At 55.5% G+C, this 18,747-nt stretch overlaps 1 protein-coding gene and 1 long non-coding RNA gene across 7 annotated transcripts in view; one reads left to right on the plus strand and one right to left on the minus strand.

Annotated features, from left to right (window-relative positions):
* CTIF (cap binding complex dependent translation initiation factor) overlaps nucleotides 1-18,747 on the plus strand; it is a 324,670-nt gene that overhangs the window by 219,679 nt on the left and 86,244 nt on the right. For 4 of the 5 annotated variants that reach the window (XM_027526350.1, XM_027526346.1, XM_027526347.1 and 1 more), the window contains 2 exons: nucleotides 1,742-2,234; nucleotides 4,963-5,262. In XM_027526350.1, the coding sequence (XP_027382151.1) occupies nucleotides 1,742-2,234; nucleotides 4,963-5,262 (793 nt within the window). The remainder of the gene's footprint in view (nucleotides 1-1,741; nucleotides 2,235-4,962; nucleotides 5,263-18,747) is intronic. The other variant, XM_027526349.1, reaches the window with a different exon arrangement.
* LOC113883023 lies at nucleotides 1,243-6,715 on the minus strand. 2 transcript variants are annotated; one of them, XR_003508527.1, is made up of 3 exons: nucleotides 6,605-6,715; nucleotides 2,093-2,216; nucleotides 1,243-1,345 (listed from the first exon to the last, which is right to left on the minus strand). It is a non-coding gene; the product is annotated as an uncharacterized LOC113883023 (long non-coding RNA). The 2 variants fall into 2 exon arrangements; XR_003508528.1 differs by having other exon boundaries at nucleotides 1,243-1,350.

Raw genomic sequence — 18,747 nt, forward strand, 5'->3', positions numbered from 1 at the left:
GGTCCCCAGGATACCCCCCACCCCCTTGCTGTCTTTTAGTCTGAAGATCAAAACATTTGGGGTTTGTCCCATGATGCACAGCCCAGATTTGTTCTGTATGAGAATCTCTGGCTTCCCTGATAGCTCAGCTGGTAAAGAATCTGCCTGCAATGCAGGAGATCCCAGTTCGATTTCTGGGTCGGAAAGATCCATTGGAGAAAAGATAGGCTACCCACTCCAGTATTCTTGGGCTTCCCTTATGGCTCAGCTGGTAAAGAATCTGCCTGCAATGCGACAGACCTGGGTTCGATCCCTGGGTTGGGAAGATCCCCTGGAGAAGGAAAAGGCTACCCATTCCAGTATTCTGGCCTAGAGAATTCTATGGACTGTATAGTCCATAGGGTTGCAAAGAGTCGGACACGACTGAGTGCCTTTCACTTACTCAAGGACCAGACTCTCTTCTTTGAAAGTGTCAAGTAAATCAGTGAGCCTGTTTGCCGAAAACTATCATGTTAAATATCACGTCTGTAGCCCAAGGCTCGGGCTCCCATAACGTGATAGCAGCAGATTGAGGCCCACCCTAACAGCTCCATTTTAACTTAATCACATCTTTAAAGGCGCTCACTCCAAATGCAGTCACATTCTGAGGTCCCAGGGGTTGAGGCCTCAACATACGAATTTGGAGGGAACACAGTTCAGCCTGTAATAATTTCTTATAGCATTTTAAAAAATTGTTTATTTATTTATGTTTGGCTTCGTTTGGGTCTTTGTTGCTGCACAGACTTCCTCTAGTTGCGGCGGTCGGGGCGATGGCTGCTCTCTAGTTGCACAGGGTTCTCACGCCGGTGGCTTCCCTTGTCGCAGAGCTCACAAGGGCATTCAGGCTTCAGTAGTTTAAGCTCACAGGCTCACGACTGTGGTGCACAGGCTTAGCTGCTCCGTGACACATAGGATCTTCCTGGAACAGGGATTGAACCTGTGTTCCCTGCATTGGCAGGCAGATTCTTAACCACTAGACCACCAGGGAAGTCTTCTTATAGCATATTTTGTTTGTGGGTTGGGGGTGAAAATGTCAGTGTACCTAAAGAAAGGTTGTTTAACAAATGGTATAACTGTTCACAGGCCATGATGGTTAAAACGTCATTAATAGAATGCTTGTTATCTGATGCTTCTCTTGTGGTTCAGCTGGTAAAGAATCCACCTGTGAGGCGGGAGACCTGGGTTCGATCCCTGGGTTGGGAAGATCCCCTGGAAAAGGGAAAGGCTACTCACTCTGGTGTTCTGGCCTGGAGAATTCCATGGACTGTATAGTCGGACACAACTGAGCGACTCACTTTCACTGTCCAGTGTAGTTCTGTGTACACATCTTTACTGGAACAAGCATAGAATGCGTTCACAAAATGGGAATGGTTGCTTCAAGAAACATACTGGGTGTCTGGGGACAGTCAGGAGGGTTCACTGTATACTCTAATTGTATCACTTTAAATTTGTTTCCTACACATGTATTAATGCATATTCTAATAAGGAAATAAAATACTTATTTTAAGTCAAGAGTTGACTTAAATCCTGAGTGATCATAGGGACCTATCTGTCATATTCTCTCCTGTAACCCCAGGCCCCTTTGCAGAGCCTGGTGCATAGGAGGCCTTCAGTGAGAGTACTGAGGGAATGAAGAAATGAATTCCTCTGCAGGTATTTGGACATAGGGACCCTGGCCAGCGGCCCCAGTGACCCTCTCTTGTCTTTCCCCTTTGTTTGGCAGGCGGCAGCAGAGACCCCCAGGAGGGAACAAGCCCCAGCAGCACGGTGACCACCCGCCGGGTAGTGCCAAACACAATAGGGACCACCAGAAATCCTACCAGGGGGGCTCGGCGCCCCACCCCTCAGGGAGGTCCAGCCACCACGGCTACAGCCAGAACCGGCGCTGGCACCACAGCAACACGGAGCATCCTTCCAGCGACAAGGGGAGGGCAGGCGCCCACCGCAACGCCAAAGAGACCGTGCCCACAGAGAGCCCCAGACTCGAGGATGCCCTGGGGGACGCTGGGCACGGCGGCCTCGAGTCCCCTCGCAGCCCCGATGCCCTGGCCCCAGCAGCTTCCGAGAGGCTCACCCTGCTGCAGCCGGGGTGTCCAGAGGCCGAGATAAAGCTTAAAGACAGTATTATTCCCGAGCGCGGCGGGGAGCGCCCCAAAATTACCCTGCTCCAGTCTTCCAAAGACAGGCTGCGGCGAAGGCTGAAAGAAAAGGTACCGGTAATTGAATTTTCCTTGTTCTCTTGTACCAGGGAGGACAGCACGAGGTAGGCACCTGGGCGGAGGGCTTGGGGGTGGGGGCCTGGGGAGCCGGGTGCAGGCAGAGACCCGCACCTGCTCTCTGCCCAAGAGACCCCTGGTCTCCAGAAGGCAGACCTGTGGCCAGCTCTGCATGCGGACTCCCTCCAGCACAGCACGTTCCACCCTCCAGGAGGCTCAGCTGGACACCTGGTACCAGCCCCCAGCCTGAGAAGGGAGGGTGGGGGAAGAGGCGTGTGCCTCCAGGTGATGGGAGGGCGGCAGAGAAGGCCTGGTGTCCCCCACCAGCATTATCTGGGGGCAGATGCCGCCCTGTCAGTGCTAAAGGGCATCTGGGGAAAACACAGAGCCTATGAGATAAGAATGCTTCTCCCCAAGATGAGTACCAGGCAGGCTGTGCTCCCTGCCAGGGGAGAGCAAAGGTGAGTTGGACAGAGTGCAGCAGGCTGACATCAGCCTTGCCACTCCCCTCCCCCACCAACCAGCAGCAGGGACGGGGCGGGGGCAAGATTTAAGGAGGCACTCACTCTCACATTGCTCAGGTGGCCATCCTGCACAGGCATAGCCCTGACAAGGAGGGCCTCCTTAAATTTGGAATGAGCATCTCATTCCTCACCCTACTGCTGGGCCTGGCCTCCAGAGCCTGGTTCACACATTCAGGAAGAGATGCCCCGAGCCTCCAGAGGAGAGCTGGGGCTCTGTCCCTGGCAGCGTTAGGTCCACTCTGCTCACTCTAGCTCCCCATCCCCAGCCACGGGTGCAAGTAAGGTCACCTTGGAGAAGAAGTGTTCCCAGGAAAGGCAGCTTGCCCCCAGCTTTCCCAGGCATGGGGAGGCTACATGGAGTCCTCCTTGTGGGGCTTCTGCGGAGCTCGAAGTTTCAGGCTTCTCCCCAGCCTCTCTCTCCTGCCTTCTCTCCTCCAACTTTCACCTCCGAGGGCCAGGTCCACGCCCAATCAGGACAAGGCAGGTCAGACCTCTTCCCCGCTCAATTCCTAAAGCTGACATGCTGCTCCTGGTGTCCCTTACAGCCCCAAGTGCCCACCCATACTCCCCACAGGGCAGGCGCTGTGAGGTCCTAGAGAAAAGCATCCTTCATTTCCTTACGTCCCAAAGGTAGGAGCCTGGAGAGGTTCTCAAGTGTACTCCGTGTGTGGTCTCTGCCTGAAAAGTTTCCTGGACAGATTGCTTCAGTCCAGCCAGAAAGAGAATTGCTAAGTTCTCTTCGGTTCTGCTAAATGCAGCTGTGGTGCCACAGAGTGAAACAACACAGGCTTTAGAGTCAAGCAAACCAGCTGGGTCCTCACTCTGTCTTTGATTGGCTAGGTGGCCTTGGGCAAGCCACCTCGCCTCTCTGTGGCCCCAGTGTACCCATCTGTAAAATGGGTGTCGCACCGTGGTGTAATGCCGCCTTGTAGACGGACTGAAGGTCAAATGTCATAACCTGTCAGAAGACCCTTGTGGGTGATTATTCTACATACTGACCACTATTCCTGCCCGTGGTTGGGATGGGGCAGGAAGAGAGAGAGAGAACGGATAAGGTAGATCCCTGATGCCCGTATTTCAGCTGCAAAGACTCGCCTCAGGTCCAGCCTCCTGAACTCCTGGACCAGGAGGACGTGGGCTCAGGCAATGGCAGGACTCAAAGAAAGCTATATAGACCATCTAATCTAACCTCCTCATGTATCTGGGAGGAAACTGAAGCCCAGGGAGTGAAGCCAGTTCCCAGAGCCATCCCACTAGAGACAGAGACTAGGTTCGAGAGCCCCGGGCTGAGCCTCCCGCCCAGGATTCTTCTGTTGATGACAGAATGGCAAACATGGGCCCCCCTCTGTGTCCCTGACCCTGCCCTTCAACCCTGGTTTCATCCCAGCAGTTAAGTCCATCACTTGTGGCCACCAGTCTCCTGTGTTTGAGCACATACTTCTGAGACTGTCAGATCCATTTTCTTCCTCCTGCAGCGCAGGTTTGGTCCTAGTTGTAGTGAAACCTCTAGTGGGTGTAGGGTTTTTCCTCTGAAATTTCCCTCCGAGAAGCGCCAGTTGTTTCTGCGGCACTTCGGAGGATTCCTTAGTGTGCAGTACTTGTTGTAAAAAGCCAGCACACAATGCCAAGGCCATGTCACAGGGCTCCCTGTACCCAGAGAGCATGACAGTCCTCGGGCTGAAGTCCATCGTGAGTCCAGAGCCGAGAGTCTGGAGGACTAGATGTAGCCACTCTGTGGGCACCTTTAACCAACACAGCAGGCATTTGGGATGCCACCTCCTTCCTGACCTACTCTTCCTACCCATGTTTTCTCTTGGCCCAATTTCTTATCTGTTAGTTTATATCTTCTTTAATAAGCCCCATTAAATCATTTCTACATTGAGACATCTGATGGACAGGTAGATCCAACAAAGCAAGCCAATGTGTATGAGAAACCTGGTTAAGAGCTAGAGCTCACAAAAAAAAGGGTCCACCCAGGGGTCACAGGGGCCGAGCAGAAGGGGAACAGGGAACCTGGGGCCCGAGGGTCCTTGGTGGAGGTCGGGTCCCAAGGGGATCAGACCGCCGGTTCTAGAAGTGACACGGGTCCTTTCTGAGTGTGTCAGTCCTACCTGCATGGAAACCTGGAAACCCTCGGCGGAAACCCGGGCCCCACTCAGACACCGCTCGATTTGTCCCCTACGCCTCCCCCCACCCCCCACCAGGATGAAGTGGCCGTGGAGACCACCAGCCCTCAGCAGAACAAGATGGACAAGTTGATCGAGATTCTGAACAGCATGCGGAACAACAGCACCGACGTGGACGCCAAGCTCACCACCTTCATGGAGGAGGCCCAGAACTCCACCAACTCGGAGGAGATGCTGGGGGAGATCGTACGCACCATCTACCAGAAGGCCGTGTCCGACCGCAGCTTCGCCTTCACGGCCGCCAAGCTCTGCGACAAGATGGCGCTCTTCATGGTGGAGGGGACCAAGTTCCGCAGCCTGCTGCTCAACATGCTGCAGGTAACGGGGCCGACAGCTGCGCCTCCCGCCCCGCCCGCCGTGGGCCGGCTCTGGAGAGAGGGCTGCGGATTCTGACCATGGTTGGGCTGCTCCCGAGTTCCACCCTTGCCCGATTAATTATAGAAAATAAAAAGGCACTCAGAGGGCAAGAGATGAGTGGCCAGATTTGCGTGTGTTTGTGTGAGGGCTCCATGGTTACGGTGGGCCAATATAATTTTATAGGTGCTTCCTGCGTAACCAGCCTTCCCCTCTATTTTCATGATAAGAGGGCTGCCTCTTGTCTTAGACCCGTTCTGTGCTTTGACCTCTCCGTGTTCCAGCGGAACGTGCCGTGGACTTTTCTTTTCCTTCTCCTCCTCCCCCCTCCCCAGGACCACCCCCAGGCCCTGCAGGTGACACGCTGCTTGTAGGTGGTGCTGAGATAGGTCTCAGCAAAAGGCATAGAGCAAAAGGGCTTTGAGTTGCGAAGCTGCAGTCTGTCTGCTGACGCGCTGGGCTTGAAACCTCTTCTGGGGCAGAGAGGTCAAAGGCCGTCTCGTTTCTTGGTGCCTCCCCACTCCAAGCCCCTCTACCCGGAGAGCTTACTCCTTCCCCTCCTCTTCCTTCCTTTGTGGGTGCCGATGTCCAGCGATGGTTTTACTGGGGTGTGTAATGGGCGTGGGCCCTTAAACTGAGTGCAGGGCTGTGTGATCTCCCAGGTGGGGAGCTGAAGCCTGTCTCTCTTCACCATGGTCACAAGGGAACCGGTCCCAGCACTGGTGGCATCGTGGAGAGGCAGCAGGTGGCATAGGATGGCGGCCGTGCCAGGCCTGGGACTGTCCTTGGAGACTCTCGGCTGGGGAAAAAGTCATCTCTGCTCCTCCTCTGTACCTTAGACGGGTTGAGATATGCATTGAGTTTCAGCCCAGGTAGGGTAAAACAGGAGCTTGGAAGTTCCGGAAGTAGGATTACAGAGCCGGAAGAAACACCTGCAGGTCTTTCTTAAGGATGGTGAGTGACCGTGTAATAGATCATCCGAACCGTGACATTTCTGAGAGTCAGGGGCTGTATTCGTCATCAGGCCTAGACCCCCCGGTGTCGACCAGGACATGTGGTCACCCTGGTCTTAGCCACCTGATTTTTCAGTCTCTGCCGTCCCTTCCCCAGGAACAGTGAGGGAGGAGCCCCCTCCGAAGGCTGCCCGTGGGCTCCATCCCGCTGCCCTCCCGTCTTCCCAGGGCGACTGCTCACTGCAACCTGAGCCGTGCTGGCCAGCCCGGGCTGCTTCTGTCCAGCTCGCAGCCCTGATCAGGTTCCCATTCCTGGATCGCCCACGCTCCCCGGTGACGAATTCCCGCATTACCTGAGGGATTTGCACGTCGGGCATGTTCCTTGTGGGCCGGAATGTCCTGGGAGAGTGTGGAGGGTGATGGCAGGGAGCAGCCTGTCTGCCACGTACGGCCAGGCCTGGAGGGGGCGGGGTGGGGGGGTGGTCAGGGACAGATCGACCTTTGGCCTTGGCTTTTGTGAAGAGAAGGGCCAGGACAGGGCAAGACTTCTGACGGTGGCTGCCAGCTCTGCGTAACCAGCCGGCGCCCGCGGTGGACACACACACGCAGGGCGTGGGATGAGAGGCGTCCAGCCGGGCAGGGCAGCTGGCCGCAGGGGTCACCTGAGATCCTGCCCAGGTCAGGCTTCTCTTCCAGTGACCCGCGGTTAGAGCGGCCTTGCTCACAGTGTCCGGCAGAGCATCCGCGCTGGGACGTGCTCAGCCTCAACAGAGCCCTTTGGCCCCCTACTCCCCACCTCTCTGTCCCCGGAGAAGTGGACTATCTTAGGCCAGCAGGATCACAGTGTCCCCTTGGCCCCCACTGCCCCCTTCATCCCTTGCAGCCTCGGCTTAAGTGTAAGAGGGAGCTCCTTGAAGTGTGTAACCAGGGGGCTGGGGCTGGACCCTCAGGCCTCCTGGGTCATTGTTCAAGGCCCCTTGGCCCCCACGGAAGGTGGGCTGGGTGTGCTGGACTCCTGGCACACCCCCCATTATGAGGCCTGGCCTCGTGGGCCCTGCTTCTCTGCTGCTGAGGAACTGCTCGGTTGGAGTAGGCTTTCCAGGTAGCATCATTCATGGCCATTCACCACCCCAGACCCACAAGGCTCAAGAAAAGAGAGCAGGGGGCGTAACTCATCAAACCCCACTTTTCTCGTGACCCACAGGAGTGTCTCTTTTCACCTGCTTTCATTTTATGGCAAACCTGATTTGTATCCCTTCCCTGGGCCCCAGCACCTTCCCCCCGCCCCGCACCGCCCCCCCCTCCAAGCCTTTCTCCCTCTGAGGTTCATACTCAGCTGCACGCACTCAGGGTCCACTGTCTCTGGATCCCCAGCCAGCCCTCAGTTCAGTTCAACCGCCCCTGAGACGCCCTTCATGTGGTAAGGTTTCACCGCTCCCTCCGTGTCCAGGTTCTGAGATCTGGCTTAGTGATGCTGGCTGCGTGATGCTGGCTACAAAGTGGACAGGCTGCAAGGCGCCCTGTGAACACAGCTCCCAGCAGCTGTCTTTGGATGTCTTGCCCTCCTTGGCCGAGCGCTTTCACTGTCTGGGCTTTGGCAGCGGGAGCTGGCAGCCCCAGAGGAGACGGGCAGGCTCTGATGTCAGGGACGTTGGCACGGAGTGTGGGCTGCCTGCCAAGCTGGGACGCAGCCCCCATGGAGAGCTGAAGTGAGAGCGAACACAGGGAAGGGTCAAAGGACCTTTCACCCCTCACAGCCAAACTCAGCTTTGTCATCTCAGGGAACCCAAAAGCACTGCCCTCGTGAGCCCTGACAATGCCAGAGATCTTGGGGTCCCAGGGGACCCCTGTCACCAGTCCCATGGCTCAGAAATCATCTTCAGTTTTTACATCTAAACTGAGTCTTTTTGCCTTAGGTGTGATTGTTTTCTAAGTAGTGTTCTGGTAAATAAAATTCTGCTCATTAAACAGGCATTTCTCAAATGTCTGTTAGGTGCCAGGCATGCATGTCAGTGCTTCTCAAACTTGCATTTGTGTTCGAATCACTTGAGAGTCTATAAATAGAGGTTCTGATTCAGGAAATCTGGGTAGAACCTGAGAGGCTACATTTCTAACAAGCCCCCAGGTGACGGCGGTGCTGCTGCTGGCCCAGGACCACACTTTGAGTACTAAGATGTTGGATGACTGATGGTTTGTAGTGATGGGTAAAGTTCACAGGCCCGACTGACACACGTCTTTTAATGGTGTGATGTCAGAAGTGGGGACCCAGGCTGGGAATACGGAGTTCCAAGCACCAGGTTTTCTTCAGGGCCCTGTCTCTCAGCCTAGCTCTTCTTCAGCATCTCAGGGGAAGACGTTTTTAAAACATACCGAACGTGGGGGTTCTCCCCCAGACCGACTCAGTTAGACTCCACAGCGATGGGCCTGGGCATCCTTTCTTGAAGAACTCCCCAGCTGATTCTGCAGTGATGGAGCGCCCCCGTTAGGAAGATAACTCCAGAGATGCTCTGTCTGCGCACAGTTGTCACTTACGAACCGGTTGGCCCTGCCCACCACCCCATGAATCGGCCAAGAAATGGGTCCCAGGTACTGGGCTATTTGCTGAGTGATGAGAAGGAGTCAGAGCCTGAGCTGCTGAGAGAGCTCCAAAAAGCAGGAGACGTTGGCAAGCAAGCGCATCCCTTCGCCTCGCCCCGCCTCGGGTGCCCCTCTGTGCAGCGAGGAGGCTGGCTTGGACCCTCGCAGGAGACCTCTCTCCCGCACCTCGCTGTTCCGAGGGTCCTCCTGGGAAACCTCCACCCTCATGGGTCAGCCAGGTGGGGGCGGCCTCTCCCCTCCCGCGGGCCTCTTTTCTCTCTGCTCTCAGCTCCGTCCTCCGGGTCCTTTTCCTTTCTCTTGGCCTCAGACGTTTGTCGAAGCACCTATCACGGGTTTTAGGAAAAGGGCCTCCCTCTTCAACCCCCAAGGGGTTGCCAGGCTCAGCCATCAGTAAAGCTAAGGAGGTGATTCATGTCCCTTGCCCCACCCCTTCCCACCCGGCTCCCACTCTGCTTGATCGCAGGGTCCCACACCCATGAGATGTGCACTGTGGGATTCTGACTCCCAGGAGAATGTGGGCGACCCACAACCCCTGGGCTACGGAAGTCACCAGGACTCTGCCCCGATCTTTACCAAGGAATCGTGGTACCAAGAGGGGGTGGGGGGGCTCTGGTGTCACTGCGAGGTGAAGAATGAGCGAGCCTCTTTTTATGGGACTTTGGAATGACAGGAATTGGAGGCCTGAGCCCCCGCCACCCAGCACTGCCCCGTCACCACCCTGGACCTTCCGCTCGGGCTCAGAGAGTGCTCCTTTGCTGAGATATGCTTGGGTAGTATCAGTTCAAGCCCTCCTCTGTTGAAATGTGTGTGCCCTGTTTAGCCAAGAGGTGTCTGCATCTGAGCTATGCAGAGCAAAGTATTATTAGAGCCGGCATCAGTGTGTCTGTAACTGAACCCCGCTCTCCCTAGCAACCGTTGTCAACAACACATCTAACAGAAGGAGGCGATACCTTTTTTTGAAGGAAAGAAAAAAAGAAAAACCTCATCTCACCAAGTCGTAAACACAGCAGGGCTGTTGTGAAAAGACAATGCAAAATCAGAATCTGGCATGTAACCAGGTTTCAAAATAAATTGCTCTCTGCCAGCAACTTCTAGAAGACAGCCTCTTAAAAAGCTGACCTGGAGCTAGAAAATGGATAAGCTCTGCAGAGCTTCTGGCTGGGTCACCATTAAGCATCACGTTTGAGGCTTTTGACACACAGAAACTCAATCAAGTGGTGACAGGGGTTCTGTGGGGCCTCTGAAGGGTCTGTGGGAGTAATTTTAACTGGGGCACTCAAGATTTTCTGGTCTGGCTGCCCCATCAGTAAATCAAAATACAAGCTGCATCTTCAGGACTTAGGGGATCCATTCATCCCACTGATACCCCGTTTCTCCCATCTCTGCCTCCTGGTCTTAGTCCCTTGCTTGCTGGCTTGGGCAAAGGCACTGCTCTGTTCCATAATAGGGAACCTCCTTCTCTCCTGGTTATCTTGAGGTTTCAGAAATATCAAAAGTTGTTCCTCTTTTCCCAAAATGTGGAGTTCTCAATCCCAATCTTTTATGGAGGGAGGGAGAAGGACCAACATTGATTCTTAGGGTTCTAACCAGAGTTGTAAGTTGAGTTGTAAGTTCCCATCTGAGTTCCTCGATGGCAGGAATCCTGGCTGTGTGATGCTTGGTCCCCAGCTCCTGGCACCGTGACCTGTACACAGTGGATGCTCAGCAAGTGCCTGGGGAAGGGAGGCACAGGGCCATCAGCCTTAGGTACCAGAGCTCCTGGTGCGAGACGGGCTTCTCAGCTCTTCTGAGCACTTTCCTGCATGTGAACCTGGAGATTCTCTCCCCAGGGTGGCTTCCAGGGCAGGATCCATCCCCCATGTGTGCGGAACAGGACAGTGACTCAGTGAGGCTACCAAGTCATGGGGCTGAATGGGGGCGATCAGTCCAGCACCCCAAGCTCTTGGCTCCTGTGAAAATATTACTCGCTCAGTCGTGCCCGACTCTTTGCGACCCCGTGGACTGTAGTTTGCCAGGCTCCTCTGTCCGTGGGATTCTCCAGGCAAGAATACTGGAGTAAGTAGCCATTCCCTTCTCTAGGGTATCTTCCCAACCCAGGGATCAAACCTGGGTATCCTGCGTTACAGGCAGATTCTTTATTGTCTGAGCCACCAGGGAAGACCACCCCCCTAAATAGGATATAAGGGTCAGAAAGTTGGGAAAATCAGGAATCCATCTCTTGAAGCTATTAGTGGGGATTTCAAAATCTGTGCTCCTAGAAGGTACCCCGCCGGATTTCCGATGCTGTCCGAGTCTCTGGGTTTTCCAGGCCAATGGAGGGCTGAGGGTATCCAAGGAAACACCGCCGTGGCCCCGTCTGTTTTATCCAGATGAAGCACACAGCCGTTCTTCCTGTGGCGGGCTCTCCCCTCGCACCCTCTTCCTCGGCCCCGCCCCTGCACGCCCACTGCTGAGCCGACGTGCACTCCAGGCATGTAAACTAATTTTACTGTTGGCCCAAGCCAGGCATACCCAGGGAGAGAAGCACATTGTTCTGTGCATTCCAGAGCCTGAGCAAAGCCCTGGGCTGTACCCACCCGAGTGCCCCTCCTCCGGTCGCAGGAAATCAGGAGGGAGAACGTGCAGGGCTAGCAGGCGATGCGAGCGCTCTCCCCGCGGGTCAATCATGGAAGGTGACTTTGTTATTGTGTTAATCGCTCAGTCGTGTCTGACTCTTTGCAACCCCGTGGACTACAGCCAGCCAGGCTCGTCTGTCCGTGGAATTCTCCAGGCAAGAATACTGGAGTGGCTAGCCATTCCCTTCCGCCCACAAAACATCTCTTTTTTCTAAAAACTGTGGTTCCGATGGCACCCTGGGAGTTGTCGGTGCCCTACACAGCCAGGCAGAGGTAGCACACACCTTGCCCAACAGTGGGCACCGGCAAGCTGGCCTCCCATGTCCTGTCTTTGGAGCTTGACCTGCATGAGAGTCTGTGGCGGGCACAGCTCTCCTGCTGGGGACAGCAGCACCTGCCTGGTACCCAGGCTCTTCGCCCACCAGACCAGAACCAGAACAGGGGCCGGCTGTGCCTCCAGCCAGCCTTGTTGCCCACACTTACTTTGCAACGAGTAAACTTCTACCTTCTTGCTTCCCATCCTCACGTCTTCCTCTCAACAAGCACTTCTTGAGCACCTCCTGCATACCGCCCACTCAGCAGGGCCCACACGTGTGTCATCTCTGTAAATGCGCCCTCCCTTCTCATCTCCCCCTAGTTTGTGTCATTAGGGGCACTGTCCCAAAGTCTGAGTTTTATTCAAGGATCCAGCTGGGGTGTCTCAAAGCCAGTTTTTCTGACTCGGTAGGGGCACAGTGGCTTCTGAAAGGGCTAAATCTAAGGCTCCCTTCTAGAACTTCGTTATGCCCTGCGGGACAGAGGCAGCCTGTGATACAAACAGGAAAAAAAAGCATTTTGATTTTTTTTTTAATCTGAAAATAAGCAGAGGAAAGGACAGCAGCCTGCCAGTTGAGGTTTTCTTGTCTCAGAGGCGAGGTCCCCACCAAGTACCCCCATGGCAGGTTTCAGCCAGCATCAAAGGGCTGCTTCCAGGAGCCTCTGCCCAGGATGAAGGTGCCCTGGTGGGCAGGTGCTGGGACACCCGAGGTCCTGCTCCCGCCCTCCTATCTCTGGGCCGAGGAGCTTTCCGGGAGTCAGGAGTCATTTCCCCATCACCCGTGTCCCTTGTCAGGCCGTGTTCTCTTCTCTGCACTCCCTCACCCCCGACCCGGGCTTCGTTTTCCCTGCTAAATCCCCTGATGGGACTTGGCCGGGCACTCCCCCTGTCTGAGGCTGCCACGCTGAGGCAGGCCCTGCAGATAAGTGGGTTATCGGAGAAGGCAGCTCGGGTGTCCTGGGCCCCAGAGGGTCACCTCTGGCCGGCTGGCAGCTCACCCCCAGCTCCTCCTCCCCGGCTCCATCCCAGAGCCAGGCCAGCAAGGAGACAGCAGTTCCTTCCCCCGCAGCTCAGTGAGCGGCCAGCCCCCAGCCGCCGCCGGGAATCTGAGCTATGCTAAGCCGTCCAGATCGCCGCATCGCTGCCCTGCCCGGCCCAGACAGGGCGCCTCTACCTGCCGCGGCCGCCACTGGAAAGCTGGCACCGCCTGGGCCGATGGAAACAAATCTCCCTGTGGGTTATGTAACCACGAACCATCCTGGCCCCGGCTCCCTTGGGGAGGAGGCTCCCAACCCCCACGGAATGGAGAGCGGTGGCCCCTGGGCAGGGAGCGGACAGAGGGTCATTCTTTCAAAGAGAAGCAAGTCATCCTGAGTGATTGCCCAAGGTCCTTCTCCAGACCCAAGGTCCTCAGTGCCCCTAGGAAGACCGATGTTCCCTGTACTTGCTGGCAGAGCACGGAGGTCAGCCCAAGACACGAGCCCAAGTGAAGTGAGGAAGGCGCGTTGGGAGAGCTGAACTCACAGGGGAGGTTAAGGAGACGGGGGCAGGTCTTGCGGGGCTTGGTGTTTTGGTTTGGCTTTTTCTTGTAATAAGATACCTGCAACGTGAAATTCACCAGCTTCACCATTTTTAAGTGTATGTGTCAAGTGCAACCGCAGCTTTGCACTGCACTCCCAGCAGCCCCCCGCAGAACCCTCTCATCGTCCCAGTCAGAAGTCCTGTACCTCCTTACAGTCACCCCCAGCCCCCTACACCCCCTCTCCCTTCTGTCTCCGTGGGTTCTCAGCTCTGTGCTTTACGCGTATAAGTGGAAACCATACAGTGGTCCTTTTGAGTCTGGCTCACCTCACTTAGCATCATGGCTTCAAGATTCGTTCATGGGGTAGCTCGTGTCAGATTTCCCTTCCTTTTCGTGGCTGGATAATATTCCATGGTATGGATGGACCACATTTTATTTATCTGTTCATTCATCCATCACGGAAGGCCCCTTGGGTTGTTTCACCTTCGGGCTGTTGTGAATTATGTCACCATGAACATGTCACATACATGTATCTGTTTATGTTCTTGCTTTCAGTTATTTTGGGTATGTGTATCTAGACGTGGAATTGCTGGATTCTGTGAAAATTCTACGTAGAACTTTTTAGAAACTCGCTAACTATGTTCCAGAAGGCTGTTTTTCATGGAGAGAATGTATGAACCAAGACCCAAGTAAAGGACAGTGAGGATACTGCCTTACTTGGAATCCAGGGTCAGGGTGTTAAGTGGAGAGTCAGAGGAAGTCTGTAAGATGGAACAGAAGGCTTTGGACTTTATGAAGTGGAACTCAGGAGCCACTGTTGAGCCATGAGGTCCTAAGATTAAAAATCATAGAATAGTATAGACCTGAAGGATCTATAGATTATCCATCCAACCCATTCATATCATAGGTGAGAGACTAGAAGCCCAGGGAGGTTAACAAAAGCCCTGCTTTAGGAAGATCTGGATGCTGGGTTATAGGGTGTCATGCTTGGAAATCCAGTACATAGAGGACCAGGGGTTTTAAGTGACCATGCTTGTCTCTTTCATAGGAAAGCACACACTGATTCAGACCTGCCCCTCAAAGATTCAAGCTGCTGTGGCGGGTCTCATTCCCTCTCCTCCAGGGACCTGCTCCCAGCCCTAGGTAGGCAGAACAGTAGCATTTGTCCCCATCAGAACTGCCCCCATCACTCAGGAGCTGGAATCTGGAGTTGCTAGCAGGGGGACAGTGGGCTGATGTGGGAGATATACCCCTCTTCCTTCTGCCAGGCCTGGCACAAGAGTCTCCAGGAGCCACCCAGGTAAATCAGTGGGCATCTGTGAACGGAGGCTTCCCAGCCAAAGGTGCACGGCCTGGGTTTCAAAGCGGGCACCAAACACAGGGACTTCTGGCCACCTGGGGGAGGATGAACAGGACTCACCTCTGTGCCCCTGACCCTTGTCTGGATGCCCCGTCCACACTGCTGAGGACACCTCTCCCTAGCTTTCTCTGCTCATACCCATGTGCCCTGGCTGTCCTCTGGACACCTGGCATGAGGCAGAGTGATTTATTGGAAGTTAGTGAGTGTGGGGTGGAGCAGAGAGGGTTGGGGGATGGAAACTTTTTAAGCAGTCAGCCAGGGTGGCACACTTGTCTTGAACTCATTGCTTTCAGGGTGGCTGGGTTCCATCTCCACTAGAAGATAAAAGAAGGGATCCCTTTAAGTGGACAGAGGTCACCAGGCGTCCCGGGGTGCAGAGTGTGATGCAAGGATGCAGGTGGGGGTTCACCCATGCTTCAGTTACTCCTTAGCCGATTGGCATCGTGTGATTGATCCAGCCTGTCTTCATTGCTGCTCGGGCTTTTCTCCAGTTGCAGAGAGCGGGGCGGGCTTCTCATTGCTCCGGCTTCTTTTGTTGCGGAACGCAGGCTCTAGGGCTCGTGGGCTTCAGTAGTTGCGGCTCCCGGGCTCTAGAGCACGGGCTCAATAGTCGTGGCCCATGGGCTGAGTGGCTTCGCTGTGTCTGGGGTTTTCCCAGATCGGGGATCAGGGATCTAACCCATGTCTCCAGCACTGGCAGACGAATTCTCCACCACTGAGTCACCAGGGAAGTCCCCTAGTTTCTTCTTGCTCCGGACCTTTCCCTGTTGGGTGGCATGTCTGTCCCAGAGAGGTTGTGTGACCCTCAGCCAGGAAGCAGGGGCTGGACTGTATGGCCCCTTGAGGTCACCTTCCAGCTTGGAGCTTTTGCTGCAGCCTGAAAATCATCAGCCTGAGAACCATCAGCATAGGGAGTCTGCCCTGGGAGCCCAAAGTTCAGAATCGGGGCTCTCTGCACACCCAGAATCTCCATCCCCTTTTGCCTCCCAACCAGTATGCTGAGTCTTCAAGGAACAGCAGTGCCAGCCCCTTCCTGGCCCATCCTCAACCCCAGTTCCAGCCGGCAGTGCTGGGGAGAGGGTAGGCCCCGCTTTGGGGGAGCAGGCTGTGACCTGCAGGAAACCAGCTTCACTTGACCCTTGGGTGGCCTTTGAGATCCCAGTTCACAGAGGGAAAGAAGCTTCAGGTCACTTGGAAACATGGAGACAGGTATGTCCAGCCAGGAGCAGTGCCCCCAGGGCCCCTGCTCGCCAGGGATGGCTGTTCAGCTAATCCCCTTCAGGAAGCCCCTTACTCCCAAATCACCCCACTCTTGACAGTGCAGCTCGGATCAAATAATGTCCCAGAGGACCCCCACGCTGCTGCCACGCACTGCCGTCCAGCTCGGCCGCCGAGCGGGGCAGTGCCAAACGACAGCGGGGCTTGGGTGGTATTCAGGGATGGCTGGGCTCCAGCTAAAGCTTAGGAATATCTGTCTATAATTGGAGTCAGTGCATTCCTGGGCAGCTGCATGTACATCGGAGCTCCACACTCCCCATTGACCCCATCAGACAACAGTCACTGCATTACTCTGGGTGTTGAAAAAAATCTGATTGGAATAGTATCTCTGATGTGGACTTAGAAGCAGAGTCACCTGGAATTCAGTCTGCAGGCCCCAGAAACTTGCCCTTGATGACGTCCTGCCGTGTTGCATAAGGAATCGTTGACAAAGCCCAGAGTCCAACACCTACCTCCTGACCCTGGTTCTGGCGCGTCAGCTGGCGACTTTGGGCAGACCTCGCAGTCAGTCCTAGCTGCCCTCCACTTACTTGTCCATTAAGTGGGGGTAATCATACCTGCCCCCTAACACCAGTTTATCCCACAGACATCATCACTGTTTAAATCCACTGACACACGTCCCATTTTGTCTGTGTCCTCTTGAGACTCCTCCTCCAACAGGAATTTCTGAATTTCACAAAATCATGTTTTTCCTTTTGCCCTTGATGAATCCCATTCGTTCAAGGTTCCTAGGAGAGGCCCCACACAGGCTTTCTTCCACAAGCCCAGGGGCCCCCAAGTCATGCTGTGGTTTAGGGTTCAGATTGTAGCAGTGCAGATAGCCCAGGATCCGTCCACAACGAAAGCTCGCATGGAGGTCCTGAGATTGGTGTTGAAGCCCTAGTGGGTGTGAGTGCTTAGCTCTGTTAAATCTCCAGTAAAGCAGGAGCCTCTGGCCTCCATCAGATATTTAGAGGCCTGATGGAAGGGCAAGGCCAGCTCAACCAGAGAACAATTTAGGAAAATCAAGAGGAGGGGGCAGGCCCTTTAAGTGCTGGTGCCTGGGGAAGACTTCCTGGAGGAGGTGGCATGAAAGGAGAGGCCGGATTTAGGTGGACCCAGGAAAGTAGGAGGAAGGAGCCAAAGCAAAGGCTTGAGTGTGGGAACAGCCAAGTGGAGGGCAGTGGGCATGACTGTGCAGGAGAGCGCGGTGGGATGACGGTCGTGCACTGTCAGCCTGGCCAAGGCTGCCCGGGCAGCAGCAGGGGGCTCTGCAATTGTCAGAGAGCCCTGGGGTAAAGCTGCCCAGCCAGGCCGTGAGCCCAGGTCACGGTCACCACGGTGGCCCATTCATTTGCTGGCACTCGCTGCTCACCATCTCAGGCCAAGGCTGTTTTAATCCAGAACTAAAGCTTCTACCTTCAGATTAGGGAGCTCCCTGCCAGCTTTGGGCCCCAGTCGATCTGAGATCGGAGGCAGGGAGCGCCACGGCATCTGGGGCCCCGGGCCAGGCTGCTGGGAGGCCCCAGAAGTCAGGGTTTCACTGAGGCAGGTAGTGTGGGGCCTGGCACGCGAGGCCAAGAGACCCTGTCTTTCTGGACCAGTCCAGTACCTCGTGGGAGAGGTCAAGTCCCAGCTGCCCACCTGGAGTGACTCACTCAGCCCCTCACTGCCTCCAAGCTGCCTCCAAGAGCCGTGTAGAGATGCTGCCCACGCACTTAACCACTCATACCCATGCACTTAGTACTGGCGACGTCGTATTTTTTGTCAGTCGCTCAGTTGTGTCCAGCTCTTTCGCGACTCCATGGACTGTAGCCCACCAGGCTCCTCTGTCCATGGAATTCTCCAGGCAAGTATACTGGGGGTAGCCAATCCCTTCTCCAGGGGGTCTTCCTGACTCAGGGATTGAACCTGGGTCTTCTGCCTTGCAGGTGGATTCTTTATCTTCTGAGCCATGAGGGAAGCCAGTATTGCCCCTTCCTCCAGCCTTACGGCCTGCAGGGAACCAGAGGCAGGGCTACCTGTGATGCCTGGGGCTGGACAGGTTCACAAAGCAACCCTCCTCTGCAGAAGCCCCATCCCTCCTCCCCCAGGCACATTTTTTTTCTGGCCTGCCTGGAGGGGTACAGCAGGAGACAGGAAGTCTGAAGCGGGCATCGTGCCTGGCTCTGGGCCTGTGTCCTCATGCGGTCCAGAGGCTGGTCAGTCTCCCCACCCGAGGCAGGGCTCATGGCTCCGCCTTCTTTACTCCCACGCCCCGCGGGTGCCCTGGGCTCATGGAGGTTGCACGCGTGCGGGTCCAGGACTGGAGAGACTCTGGGAAACTTGAGTGCAGTCTAGGGGTGGGAAGAGAAGATGGGGCGCTGCTCAGACATGGGGGACTTGAAGGTGCCGTGCAGGAGGCGCCTGGACTGCAGCCTCCTGGGCTTTCACTCCAGCCCTGCCCTTCTCTAGCTGGATGACCGCAGGCCAGCCCTCCCACCCTTCCCCGTGGCTTCCTCGCCAATAAAATCGGGAGATGAGAAGAAGTAATTTCATAGGTCCCTTTCACCTCTTTGTTAATCAAAAGCAGACATATGGGGCATACACACGGTGCCTGTTATTGCCCACCGCCACCCGTGGGTTGACCAGTGAGGAGCAGACGCTCCCTGCGGGGAGGGGTCTCCAGTCATGGCCGCTCCGGCCCACCGGTTGAGTGTCCAGAGTCATTGCCACCCGGTGGGCCAAGCAGCCTGCAGGGGGCGCCAGTGCGCAAGGCGGGCCTCACCTGCCTTGGCAGGCCCCTCCCAGTCCACCCCAGCATCTTGGCCTCCTGAGGTTTGCCCCAC

This window comes from Bos indicus x Bos taurus, chromosome 24, assembly GCF_003369695.1.
Source record: "Bos indicus x Bos taurus breed Angus x Brahman F1 hybrid chromosome 24, Bos_hybrid_MaternalHap_v2.0, whole genome shotgun sequence".
Classification (NCBI taxonomy): Eukaryota; Metazoa; Chordata; class Mammalia; order Artiodactyla; family Bovidae; genus Bos; species Bos indicus x Bos taurus.